We start from the raw sequence: 12664 nt of genomic DNA on the forward strand, positions 1-12664 counted from the left end.
CTGTACCTAAAGGACTATTACTCGATCCTGTGCTACGACTTCCACTTGAAGGTACAGCTTGAGTATCTCTTAACTGACCTGAAATTGGAGAGTGAGAGGCTGTACCACTTAATTTTATGGCAGTAGAGTGGCTGGAATCAAGAGAAACACTTGGCTGTCTGGTGTCTGAGGGACTGGTAACTGGGACTCCGAGGTGCTTAGAAGCGATCGCCGACTGAGTGGATGGCATGACATAACTCCCACTTCAAGAGTTATCTGGACTGGTGCCAAAATCAGCCTGCATATATAAAATGGATGAATCTTTGTGTGGAGGGTCATCGGAATTGATGCTGTTAACGAAATGTGATGACAAAACTGATGACCTTCCATCTGAAAGGCTCTCTGGACTGTCAAAAGCAGATGAAGACATGAAAGAAATGACACTCGAAGGGTTATCTGTACTGGCTCCCAATCCTGATGAGAAGGATGAACTTCCACTAAAAAATTGACCAGGATTGTCACCAAAATCAGACGAATGCCCTGAAGGATTATTGGAACTGATGCCAGAATCGAACTGCAGCTGCCCATCGTGCACTAGATGCTGGGATGTGTGCATGGTGAAATGGTCTTGTGGTTTTACCTCCATCTCTGGTCTCCACTTCGAAGGCTGAGGAATCGGTGCAAGGGTTGTGTGCTGCGCTTTTGTTGGTGCCTCTTCTGAAATGGTGAAGTAATGATAGTTTTAATGAAATGGTTGAAGACATTATTATTATTATTATTAATGTATTATTGTTATCCTCATACTCATCATCAATGTGTTCTGCATTACCCTAGGTCTATATATCGCAACTCTCTACAACAGATCATCATCACCGCCTTCATTACGTTATAATCAATCATAATAACCATTTATGCATTTCATATTATCAATGAATACCTCCCTCTCTCTCTCTCTCTCTCTCTCTCTTACATAGGCAGAAGAGGTAGTGCAGGCCTTTTCTGAGGACTCGCAAACGTAGGGTAGCCTTTCTGCGCAGTCGATACTCCTTCATTCTCCTTTTGTAGTTATGAACCACATGCGGAATTTGAATTAGCTGTTGGAGAAAGCATTATTATTATTATTATTATTATTATTACTACTACTACTACTACTACTATTATTACTGGATTGAAAATTTGGCGGAGATGTGGTAAATGAGCTTGAATGAACGCATACACAGAGTAAATAAACTGAAAATTAAGACAAAAATATCTCCATAAAACACCTTATGAACTGAGCACTGGTTAGGTATTAGGTTACAATGGCAAACCGTGGTCATGAAGTCAGTAATATTATGGATTTACATGTATTCTAGCGATCACTAGTTTCTTTACACACCTTGCTCGTGGTGGGTTGAAGACAGGGTAGAGGACATGCCGGGCGAGCGGACACAAGACACTTTGATGTAAGAGGCTCACTCACCTGAACCACAACTCACTCTCACGGACGAAACACATAAGCACAATTATGAAGCAGTTCGTGAGTCATTATTCGACTGCTACACTAACCGTGTCAGCAAGCCTGACTCTGTTTCAGCCCTGGCTTCGACGTCCTTAGAGCTAGGTGCCCAAAGAAATTAGTGATCCAGATAGTACGGTTGAGAATACCTGTCATGTGTTAAACAGACCAACGGTGTTATGGATTTGGTCAAATTTACAAGTTTGAAAACCACTCGTGGTGTGTGTGTGTGTGTGTGTGTGTGTGTGTGTTCTTACCTAATTGTTCTTACCTAATTGTATCTTTACAGGAATGAGTCAAGCTCGTACTGTCCCGTGTCTTAAACCATATTTATCGTACATATCCTTAAATTTGTGAATTGTTTTGGCACACACTATTTCATTCGGTAGTGCATTCCATTGATCAATTGCTGTGTTTGGGAAACTGAATTTCCTTACGTCTTTATCACCTCTCTTCTTATGCAGTTTTTTGCAGTGTCCTCTTGCTGATGCTTCTCCATATGTTAAGTAATCATTTATGTCTATTTTCTCCTTCCCTGATATGCACTTATATAGCATTATCATGTCACCTCTTTTCCTTCTCTCCTGTAGTGTTGGTAGATTCAGTTTATTTAGTCTTTCTTCGTAGCTGAGGTCCCTAAGCTTGGTATCCATCTTGTAGCAGCCCTTTGAACTTTTTCAATCTTGTCTATGTGTTTTTTGAGATGAGGATTCCAGACTACTGATGCATATTCCAGGGTTGGTCTAATGAATGATGTAATTATCTTTCTTAGCATGTCTTCATTTATGTATGTGAATGCTATTCTCATATTTGCAAGCAGTGTATACATGTTCCGTACCTTCTCGCTGATGTGGTCAGCCGGAGATAGTCTGTGATTAATAATCACACATAGGTCTTTCTCTCTTTCTGATGTGTATAGGGTTTTATTTCCTAAGTTATAATCCCAATCAGGTCTTTTTCCACTTTTACCAAGCTTGATTACATGACACTTGTCCACATTGAATTCCATTTGCCATGTACTACTCCATTCATGAAGTTTATTTAATTCTTCTTGTAGCTCTTTACAAGAGTCTGTGTTAGTAATTCTCCTTTGTAATTTTGCATCATCTGCAAACATATTCAGATAGCTCTCATTTCCAGTGTTACTGTTTATATCATTTATATAGACTAAAAACATGATTGGTGCTAGCACTGGACCCTGTGGTACTCCACTAGTCACTTCTTTCCATGATGAGTAGTTTCCTCTTAGTACTGTTCTCATTTCTCTTTTAATGAGAAAGTCTTGCATCCAACAAAACAGTTTGCCTCGAATTCCTCCGTGATGGTAGAGTTTCCATCAAAGTCTTTGGTGTGGTACTGTGTCAAAAGCTTTCTTGAAATCTAAATAGATACTGTCCACCCATCCTTCCCTTTCCTGTATTGTGTTTGTTACTCTGTCATAGTAGCTCAACAGATTAGTAACACATGATTTTCCTTTTCTGAAACCAAACTGTCTTTCTGTTATCATACTGTGTTCTTCTAGATGATTTACCCAAGCTTTTCTTATAAGCTTTTCTAATACCTTGCTTACAACACTGGTCGGTGATACTGGTCGGTAGTTGAGTGGATTTTGTCTATTTCCTTTCTTGAATAAGGGGACAATATTTGCTTTTTTCCAAATATCAGGTAGTTTACCTTGACCCAAGGATTTCTTGAAAATTAAAAATAATGGTTTACTTAACTACTTTGCACATTCTCGTAGTACCCAACATGAAATTTCATCAGGATCACTTGCCTTTCCTCTGTCTAATCTACTTAACTCCTCCTGTATTACTTTTTTTTGCTATTTGTATATCTGGCAGTATGTGTGGACATGCATGTTCCACATAGTCCCTCTCAAAATTTTTTTCTTCTGTGAAAACTAATTGGAAATTCTTATTTAGTGCTTCACAAATATCTTTCTCCTGTGTATAAGTGATTCCCTCGTCTGTAATGGATTGTATTATATCTTTTACTTAGGTTCTTCTGATGTAGCTGTAAAACAGCTTTGATTGATCACTACTTTTATTTATTATATCCTCCTCAAACTGTTTTTGGGCCTCCCTCCTTATTCTTGTATAATCGTTTCTTGCCTGTTTGTAATTATTATACGCCCTTTCACTATTGTGTCTTCTGTATCTATTCCACAACAAATCTCTTCTTTCTTTTGATTTTTTACATTCTGTATTGAACCATTTTTGTATTTTCTTATGTGGTTCTTTGTGCTGTGGGATGTACTTCTGGACTCCTATTTCATAAAATTCACAATTTTTTATATACAGCATTTAAATCTTGTCCTCTAAGCTCATTTTCCCAATCAACTTCTAAGAAATACTTCTTTAGGTCTTGATAATTTTCCTTTTTATAGATTAGGCTCTTTTTGTAACTGTCATTGCTGTTAACTATGTCATATGCTATCCTGAAGTTATAATTTAGTACTGCATGATCGCTTTTGCCGAGTGGAGGGTGATATATTAAACTGTCAATATCATTTTCTTGCCTAGTAAATATTAGATCTAGCACTGAAGGTACAGCAAGTCCTCTTTTTCTGGTGGTTTCCCTCACATGTTGCGTCAGGAAAAACTCCTGCACGAGATCCAGGAGCTTTTGGTCCCAACAGCTTTCTTGGCTAATTATATCTACAGTATTCCAATTTATATTTGTATTAAAATCCCCAGTTAGTATAATTCTTTCCGATTTCTCTTCCATTTTATGTAGTAATGATCTTAAGTTCTGAATTGCACTCTCTGCCAGGTCCTCATATTCATCTCTTTCCCATGTGTTTGATCTGGGTGGCATGTACAAATTGGCTACAATTACTTTACCTTCAGATGTGTTGATCTCTACTGCAATCAGTTCTACTTGTGATGGTATATCTAGTTTTATTTTATTGACTTTTAGATTATTCTTAGTTAATATTATAATTCCTCCTCCTCTTTTTAAATTTCTGTCTCTTCTCCATATATTGTATTTCTCTAAGTTTAGTATGTCATTGGATATCCTTGGTGTTAATTTTGTTTCAGTTAGGCATATTATTTGTGGTTCATTTTCTCTAACATAATCATTCATCTCTAGTAATTTAGATGCCATTCCATCCACATTTGAGTACATCAACTTTATCATCTTGTTTATATACTTGTCATGACATGGTTTTGCTACCTTCCTCCTTTTTATTCCATCCTGTTTGTATACCACTTTCGTACCTGCAATCCTATTACTTTGTAAAAAAATTTCTTCTCCTCTTCTGATCTGCCCTCATTTTTTGTTTTTGCTTCCTCCCTCTTCTCTTTCAGTAATTCCAGTTCCTCTTGTGTTAGGCATCTTTTTATCCATACATTTTTGAACTCCTCTTTTTCCATAAGATTCTTTGCATTTTTTGGTACCGGTATCTCTTCCACAGTGTTTACACTGTGTGTGTGTGTGTGTGAGAGAGAGAGAGAGAGAGAGAGAGAGAGAGAGAGACTACCAGTGGTTCTATAAACTAACTTCCATACGAAAGACTACGAATGTCCATTGCACACACACACACACACACACACACACACACACACACACACACACATTGCCACACGCCTTAATTCCGTAAGGGGTGGCCACAATCAAATCGCCCCCATGTCGCCCGGCCCCCCACCATTTCATTGCCCTGCTCCCAGCTCACACACACCCTCTCTCGTATACCTCTCAACCCCATCTCTCCACGTCATCCTTGGCCTCCCCCTCCCTCTCCCCTCCTCCACCTCACTCACATACACTCTCCTCGTTAGTCTGTCGCTCTCCATGGCCTCTACACATGGCCACACCACCTCAGTGTATTTCTCCTAACACTTTCTGCCACATCCACATTCACACCACAACGCTCCTTCACTTCCTCATTTGTCAGTCTCGTAACACCACACCCTCCTCCCAAATAATTCATTTCCACTGCTCTCACTCTTGACTTGTGTCCTTCCAACAAGGTCGAAGCTTCACTTTCATATTTTAGAGCTGGTATCACAATACTGTCATGCAGCGACTTTTTAACTTCCATGGTCATTCCCTGTTCCCTATCACTGCTTTCAAAGAACCAGCAACCCTTATTCCTTGTTGTACCGTTTCAAACACTTTATCTACCAAATTTCCATCCTTACTTATCACACTACCCAAGTACTTAAATGCATTTACATTTTCCATTTCCGCATCATCCAACATCACTGTACATCCAGTGACTCCATTCTTCTCCGGGACCAATATTACTCTTCCCTACATTCACCCTTAGAATCCGTTTCTTACACACTCTTCCAAACTCAGTCACCAAGCCTTGCAGTTCTCCTTCGACTTCACTTAACAGTAAATTATCATCTGCACACAACAATATAGGGAGTTTCCATACGTTGCCCTCTCTCATTAATGTCGCTCCAACATCCACTGCGCTACCTTGCACCTCTTTCAAAACTCTATCCACATACAGAATGAACAACCATGGACACTTGGTGCATCCCTGTTTCAATCCAACATTCAAACAGAAAAATTCACCCAATTCACTATCAACATGCACTGTAGCTATAGTGCCCTCATACATACTCTTCACGGCATTCAACAACTTCACATTTACTCCTTATATTCTAAATACTTTCCACAATCCTTGTCTATCTATACTGTCATATGCTTTCTCCAGATCCATGAAGGCCGCATACTACTTCTTACCCTTCCCTAGAAATTTTTCTACTAAAGACCTAAGAATGAATATCTGATCTATGCAACTTCATCCGTTCCTAAAACCTGCCTGTTCTTCACCAACTAATTCCCTTGTTATTTCCCTATCTCTGTCAGTAAGTATCCTACCATACACTTCTTATTACACTGAGAAGACGAATGCCCCTATAATTAACACACACACACACACACACACACACACACACACACACAAAAATATGTATATATATATATATATATATATATTATATATATATATATATATATATATATATATAAGTTAGTTAGATAGATAGATAGATAGATTCCACAGAGGCACTGTATTGCACAGTTCACTTCCCTTACACGTGAAATACTGAGAACACCAGCTACTTCTAGTGGTTCAGAAATAGTGTTCGGGAATTGACGAATTTATGTGAAATAACTGAGAACACCAGCTAATGGAAGAAATTCATGCATATACAGAATGTGTAATGGTACAGTCAAAGAAACAACTATCTTTCCACTTCCGCTTCAAGAAAAATTACAACATTCGAAATACTGTACCCTGAAAACCCTATCTCCGCTGGTGCGTGTTTCAGATGTTTCGATTTTTTCGCTATGTATTCGTCAAACTTTGGAAAGATACTTGTCTGTACATTTTAGGGTAGATGACCCGTCTATCCCCCTTTACGGCATTACATGGTCGAAAAATTTCCAGTCACCTCATGGGGAGTCAACCTATGCAAGGCTGCCATTCAGACTGGTGCATTCTAATCACTGACGTTGGTAATATTTCTTCCCTGCTTATAAAATTCACTGTACTGCCAACCCTAAACATAAAACACAAACATTATACACAATATGTGCTACAGAATTTGATTTGCAGTGGGAGTGTGTAGACAAACGGGTGCTGCACATTTATCATCGAGAAATACAATAGCAATACATTCCGTGATGCTCCTGACTGTTCCACTTTAAGAAGGTGAGAAGTGACCCGTCTTCCCATCTCTCTTCCCTTCCTTCAGTAGCATCAAACTTCATACCAAGCCATCCTTCAGTCTCCTCTCCGGAATGAATATCATCATCATCATCATTATTTATGTGAATACGGTTTTATACAGTTCAAGGAAGACTACTCGAACTGAAAGGGTTGGATATTGCTTTCATATCACCTTCTCTAATAGTGTTCTGCTGCGTTAAATTGAACACTCTGGTAGTAGCAACCAATTTACAATACATAAATAAGTAAGTAAAGTCATCATATTCCTGCCATCACAAAGTATATATTTCCTTTAGTACACATGGAACCAAGCCATCATAATGCCTCCTCTCCTGAAAACATTAAAGCAAGTCAACATTAAGATGGTTTAGATTTGTCTTTTACCACCCAATACTGTTGCTTAGTCAATATTTACTTAGACTATTTGTGCCCTCCTCCCCCACCGAGACTCATAGTAAAGGGGTTCACCGCTCCACTAAGATCTTTTCCCCAAACTGAATAAAATCCATCGGTAGCAGTATAAATGGAAGTCATCTATGAAAGGGGCTTTTAGTAACTATTTCTAACATTTTCAGAACAAGACGACTTACTGTCTATCTATCTTTCTAACCAGACGCCTTAATCCTCCACAGTGTGGCCATAAACGAATCACCTCCATGTCACCCTTGACTCCATTATCAGGCAGCCCAACCTCCAACTCACCCCTTCCTCAGTCATACATCTTCCCGCCCCACCCCGCCACATCATCTTCGGTCTGTTCCTCTTGTTTTATTCAGAGAGTCTGTTCACAGAATTTTATAGAGCTGCCAAGAATGGGCCATCCAGCCTTCTGCAGTTTTCCTCCTTTCCTATATTCTTATATACCAATGTTTTACTCAATATTCTCCATCAATGATGTTACGAAGTCAGCTTCATCATCAGAATGCAGTGAAGTCAAATGTCCTCCTCTTACCACACAGTGTATAGTGGCTTCTGCATAAGTGGCTACTTGGTTATAAGGGACTCTGTGGACAGCCAGTTTCACTCCTCTGTAACGCAGCAGGAAGCGCAGAGGACGAGGAGTAGATGGGGAACTGGCGGAAGAAGACAGGTTTACTATAGTCGGCCTTGCGCCCGTAAGCGCCTGTGGTGTGGCTCGCACCTGTTTACAATGGTGCCACGTTTCCTCAACTTGCGATGTGAAACGGAAGCTATTTATGTACAAGGCATCACAAATTCGATAAATTCAGATGAATAAAACTTACACTTGTGTATTTTGATGGATGAATCAACAGTAATCTAATTATGCATAAAATATTTATACAGTAACACAGAAACATGGCATACATATTGTACAGTGTTGCTAAAAGAAATAGCAGTCACTTTTAATGTTTTTTAGCGTAGTTTTAGGGTGGTTAATAATATTACAGTTATGGATATAATAGAATGAGCCTGAAAAAAGAAGAAATATGCCAATATCCAAAGTAAAAGAAATAATTCATATAATTCTTGTGAGTGGCAGCACTGACAGATAGCTTCCCTACAGAGAGAGAGAGAGAGAGAGAGAGAGAGAGAGAGAGGCAGGAGAGGGGCATGCATTGAATGCATTGTCGGCATCACTAAATATAACAAAACCAAATTAACAAATGAAAGCACAATTATAAATAACTTATAAAAGAATCAAAAGTACTCAGGGTGGCTCACATTTCCCGCCATGTGGTAGGTGAATCCAGCCCCCCCTTCCCCTTCCCTCCCTTCTTAATCCCTCCTGGGTGTCTCAGGTCAAATCCCCCTTCACACTTCCCCTCCCCCCTGGACCACCACCCCAACAAACCCACATCCACACTCCCACCCACACCTACACCCACACCCCACTACGTCGGGGTGTATGAATCAGTAACGTAACAAACCTCTCAGCAGACAGTAACTTTGACACTCCATCTACTACTAAATATAACAAAATCAAATTAACAGATGAAAGCACAATTATAAATAACTTATAAAAGAATCAAAAGTACTCAGGGTGGCTCACATTTCCCGCCAGGAGAGAGAGAGAGAGAGAGAGAGAGAGAGAGATAACGGTATAGAAAACGTGGCAACACTGTACACAGGTGCGGACCACACCACAGCCGCAAACGTGCGCGAGTCCTACTATAGTGTTATACTCGTATAACTGATCCACCGCAGACCCGAACCTTTTCGGAGGGAGAGTGACACAAGAATTAACCCTTCCTCATTCTCCCTTAGTAAGGGGTGTCTGAAAGGAGAATGGAGCTTGTGAATGTCGATGCTTCATATATATATATATATATATATATATATATATACACCTTCAGAAAGTGCCTCTTTTGTGGGAAGCCATTAAGAGAAGCTTAAAAAGCTTCTACTTATTCATTACTTTCAGTAAAACAACCACGGAAGAACTGAAAAAAAAAAATCCATACTGGTCCCTTATTCTTTCACTCACGTATCCACAACACTAAGGGACAAAAAAATTAATATAAGCTCTTGAACATTACATCCTTTTTCTCAGTCTCCTTCTCTGACACTCAGTTTGTCCACATTAAATAACTAAATAATGCCTTTCATGTTGTTTGCTGCGTATTAGGCTAAACTGTCAGTTTCCCCTGACTTACAGTCCCCAATGTGAGCAAAAATGTTGAACTACTCTTAAACATATCTATGACATATGAGTAGCTATAGCTGTATTATTAAAACTTGCGGGGTGAAGGGTACGGAAAAGTCCTCACTGTACTATAATATTTTATGCAACTGGCAAAGGCAGAACTTGCATGACTTCTTGACATCATATATGACTGCATTATGTAATATGAAATGCGGGCTAATGCAGGGTTGGGGGCTTTAAGCAAGGCTGCCGTAGTCCAAGGCATTTACGGGCACATGACCAGGATACTGCCCTTCATTGAAAAGCCTTCAGTCAAATCTTGGAGACTAACCTATGCTAGGTTGTCACCCCGATTGTAAAGCTTTAACACACCACCTGGCACCTTAAAAATCAGAAACATCCCCTCACTGACTCTCATTTTCTTAGGGTATGCATACACCCTCTCCCGCTCATTTTTAACAAGTAGCTAAAACCCATTGCCATTACTTACCTTGGCTCGGCTGGCGTCCATTTTCGATTTGGAGCAAAACTCTATGATGGCCACGACCACTGACAGTGCCAGGCCTCCAGTCAGGATGTAGAAGATGCCTGCTATTTTGCTCAGAGTCAAGGTGCTGGTGTGGGTATACTGTGATAAAGAAAGGGCTTTCAGTTTTACACACACACACACACACACACACACACACACACACACACACACACACACAGAGAGCACCATGAAGCACAGAACAAGCACGTTCGTCAATCATGTGACCTGCACTTAGTCGTGAAACATCGAAAGTTGGGTAAAGAAATTGGAGTTGTGAGCAAAAGAAAGTGTGGGATGGATTGGAAGTTAGATGGGCAATAGGGCTGAGGAAGGAAAAGTATAGCCTGTGGAAATGGGTGTTGTAGAATTAGTGGTACTGCTGCAGTCAAATTAGATTTTAAAATATCCTCCAAAAATGAATGTTTGAGGGGTATGGAAATGTGCACAGTGAGCAAGGGAATGGGAATGATGATCTAGAAATTTGGTGGACAAAACATGCTTACAACATTAATTTTTCTTTAATTCTTCTCATTCTGTTTCCAGTAAGACCTGATGTAATAGTTTCTCTGACAGTGTTTAGCAGAGCACATGACAACTCTACACACATTACTGTAAGCGGGTATGACCCATAGTCTGTGCCAGTTTGGGATACTGGGAAGAATACTAACTGACTATCGGTTACGTGAGCGTATCAGGGAAGATATTTCTTGCAAAGTCACAGTCTTTTCTGGAATACAACCATGGGAATACTCGGTCACATAAGGGGAAAAAGTCGTCAACAACCACAACAACACCAAGGGAATCCTGGACACATTTAAACAAAAAATCACCACCACAAAATTAAACCTGAAGGGAGAACTTACCTGCCTAACAAATCTTCTCTATAACAACCATAACAACAACAACATAAACTATCTTTGTAACCTTGTCAGACGAACACTGATACAACCTTTCTGAGCCAGGCAGACGAAGTCGATGGTCATTATTTTTGTACAAAATGTATCTGTATATGTCTGTGTCGAAAACTCAAATCCCAGAAAGTATTGGCTGCAGAGGGAAAAGTTATTAATAAAAGTTGTTTAGAGTCACAACTTGAGTTCACATGTCACTCAGCCAGCACTGGAAGTCATCCATGTTAGATACACAATAGTCAAGCTTCCATCCTACAGTATTATTAGTCTACCTGGCTCACAGATGACGGGTAGTCTTGTCTTCACTGAAGTTCTTCGGTATGAAAAGTACCCTCAACTAAATAAAAGCCGCTGGTGGTGGGACGAAAATAACAATGTCCTTGCACTGAAGGGGTTGAGAGATGAAGCCAAACATGAAGATAGCAGGGATATAACATCAATACATATACTGTACACACCTATACATATACACACATACTTTTGTATATGAATATACTGTACATACAAACAATTGTGTGTATATATATATATATATATATATATATATATATATATATATATATATATATATATATATATATATATATATATATATACACGCGGGCGTTGTTGTATGCTGATGATTTGGTGCTGATTGCAGAGAACGAAAGGGAGGCGGAGGAAAGGTTTAGGAAGTGGAGATATGGTATGGGACACAAGGGTTTAAGGGTAAATGTAGATAAAACAAAAGTGATGATATCTAGGGTTGGTGGCGGTACTGTCAAAGACGAGGGAGAGTGGCCATGTGCAGTTTGCCACAAGGGCGTGGGAAGTAATTCCATCTTGTGCAATGTTTGTGATAAATGGGTGCATAAGAGATGTAGTGGTATCAGAGGTAGACTGCGAGATAATGCTGATTTTTACTTGTACGGCGTGTCGGGGAGAGCAGGTGGAGATTGTCAGACGTGAAAGGATTGAACTTGCTGGTGACTCTCTTGAGTGTGTGGAAGAGTTTTGTTATTAGAGGGACATGTTGTGTGCTGGAGGTGGCGCTGGAGCTAGCTCTGTTGCTAAGGTGAGAAGTGGTTGGAAGAAGTTCAGGGAGCTCTTGCCTCTCCTGACATTGAGAGGACTCTCCCTACGTGCTAAGGGGTCTTTGTACGCAGCATGTGTTAGGAGTGTAATGCTGTATGGTAGTGAGACCTGGGCAGTGAAGGAGGAAGATATTCGCCGGCTCAGACGTACAGAAATGACAATGATTAGGTGGATGTGCAGTGCGTCCCTGCGTCCGAGGCCTGGAGGGGCTGGGTTTACGATGGAAGAGTTGAGAGGTAGGATGGGACTGGAGTGTATTGGTGTTGTGATGAGGAGAGGTAGATTGAGATGGTTTGGACATGTGGAGAGGATGGGGGATGATAATTAGGTGAGGAAGGTGAGAAGTGTTAATACTGGGGGTGGGGTTATGAGGGGT

The 12664-nt window shown here is 40.1% G+C and overlaps 1 protein-coding gene across 1 annotated transcript in view; it reads right to left on the reverse strand.

Moving 5' to 3' along the window:
• Nucleotides 1-527: 527 nt before the first annotated feature.
• LOC145394502 (glutamate receptor 4-like) overlaps nt 528-12664 on the reverse strand; it is a 187079-nt gene continuing 174942 nt past the window's right edge. The window contains exons 9-11 of the mRNA XM_080268368.1: nt 10265-10388; nt 1442-1458; nt 528-696 (exon numbers count right to left, since the gene is read on the reverse strand). Of these exons, the coding sequence (XP_080124494.1) occupies nt 528-696; nt 1442-1458; nt 10265-10388 (310 nt within the window). The remainder of the gene's footprint in view (nt 697-1441; nt 1459-10264; nt 10389-12664) is intronic.

This window comes from Coenobita brevimanus, chromosome 1 (assembly GCF_032717465.1).
Source record: "Coenobita brevimanus isolate Jiangsu-jjx chromosome 1, ASM3271746v2, whole genome shotgun sequence".
NCBI lineage: Eukaryota > Metazoa > Arthropoda > Malacostraca > Decapoda > Coenobitidae > Coenobita > Coenobita brevimanus.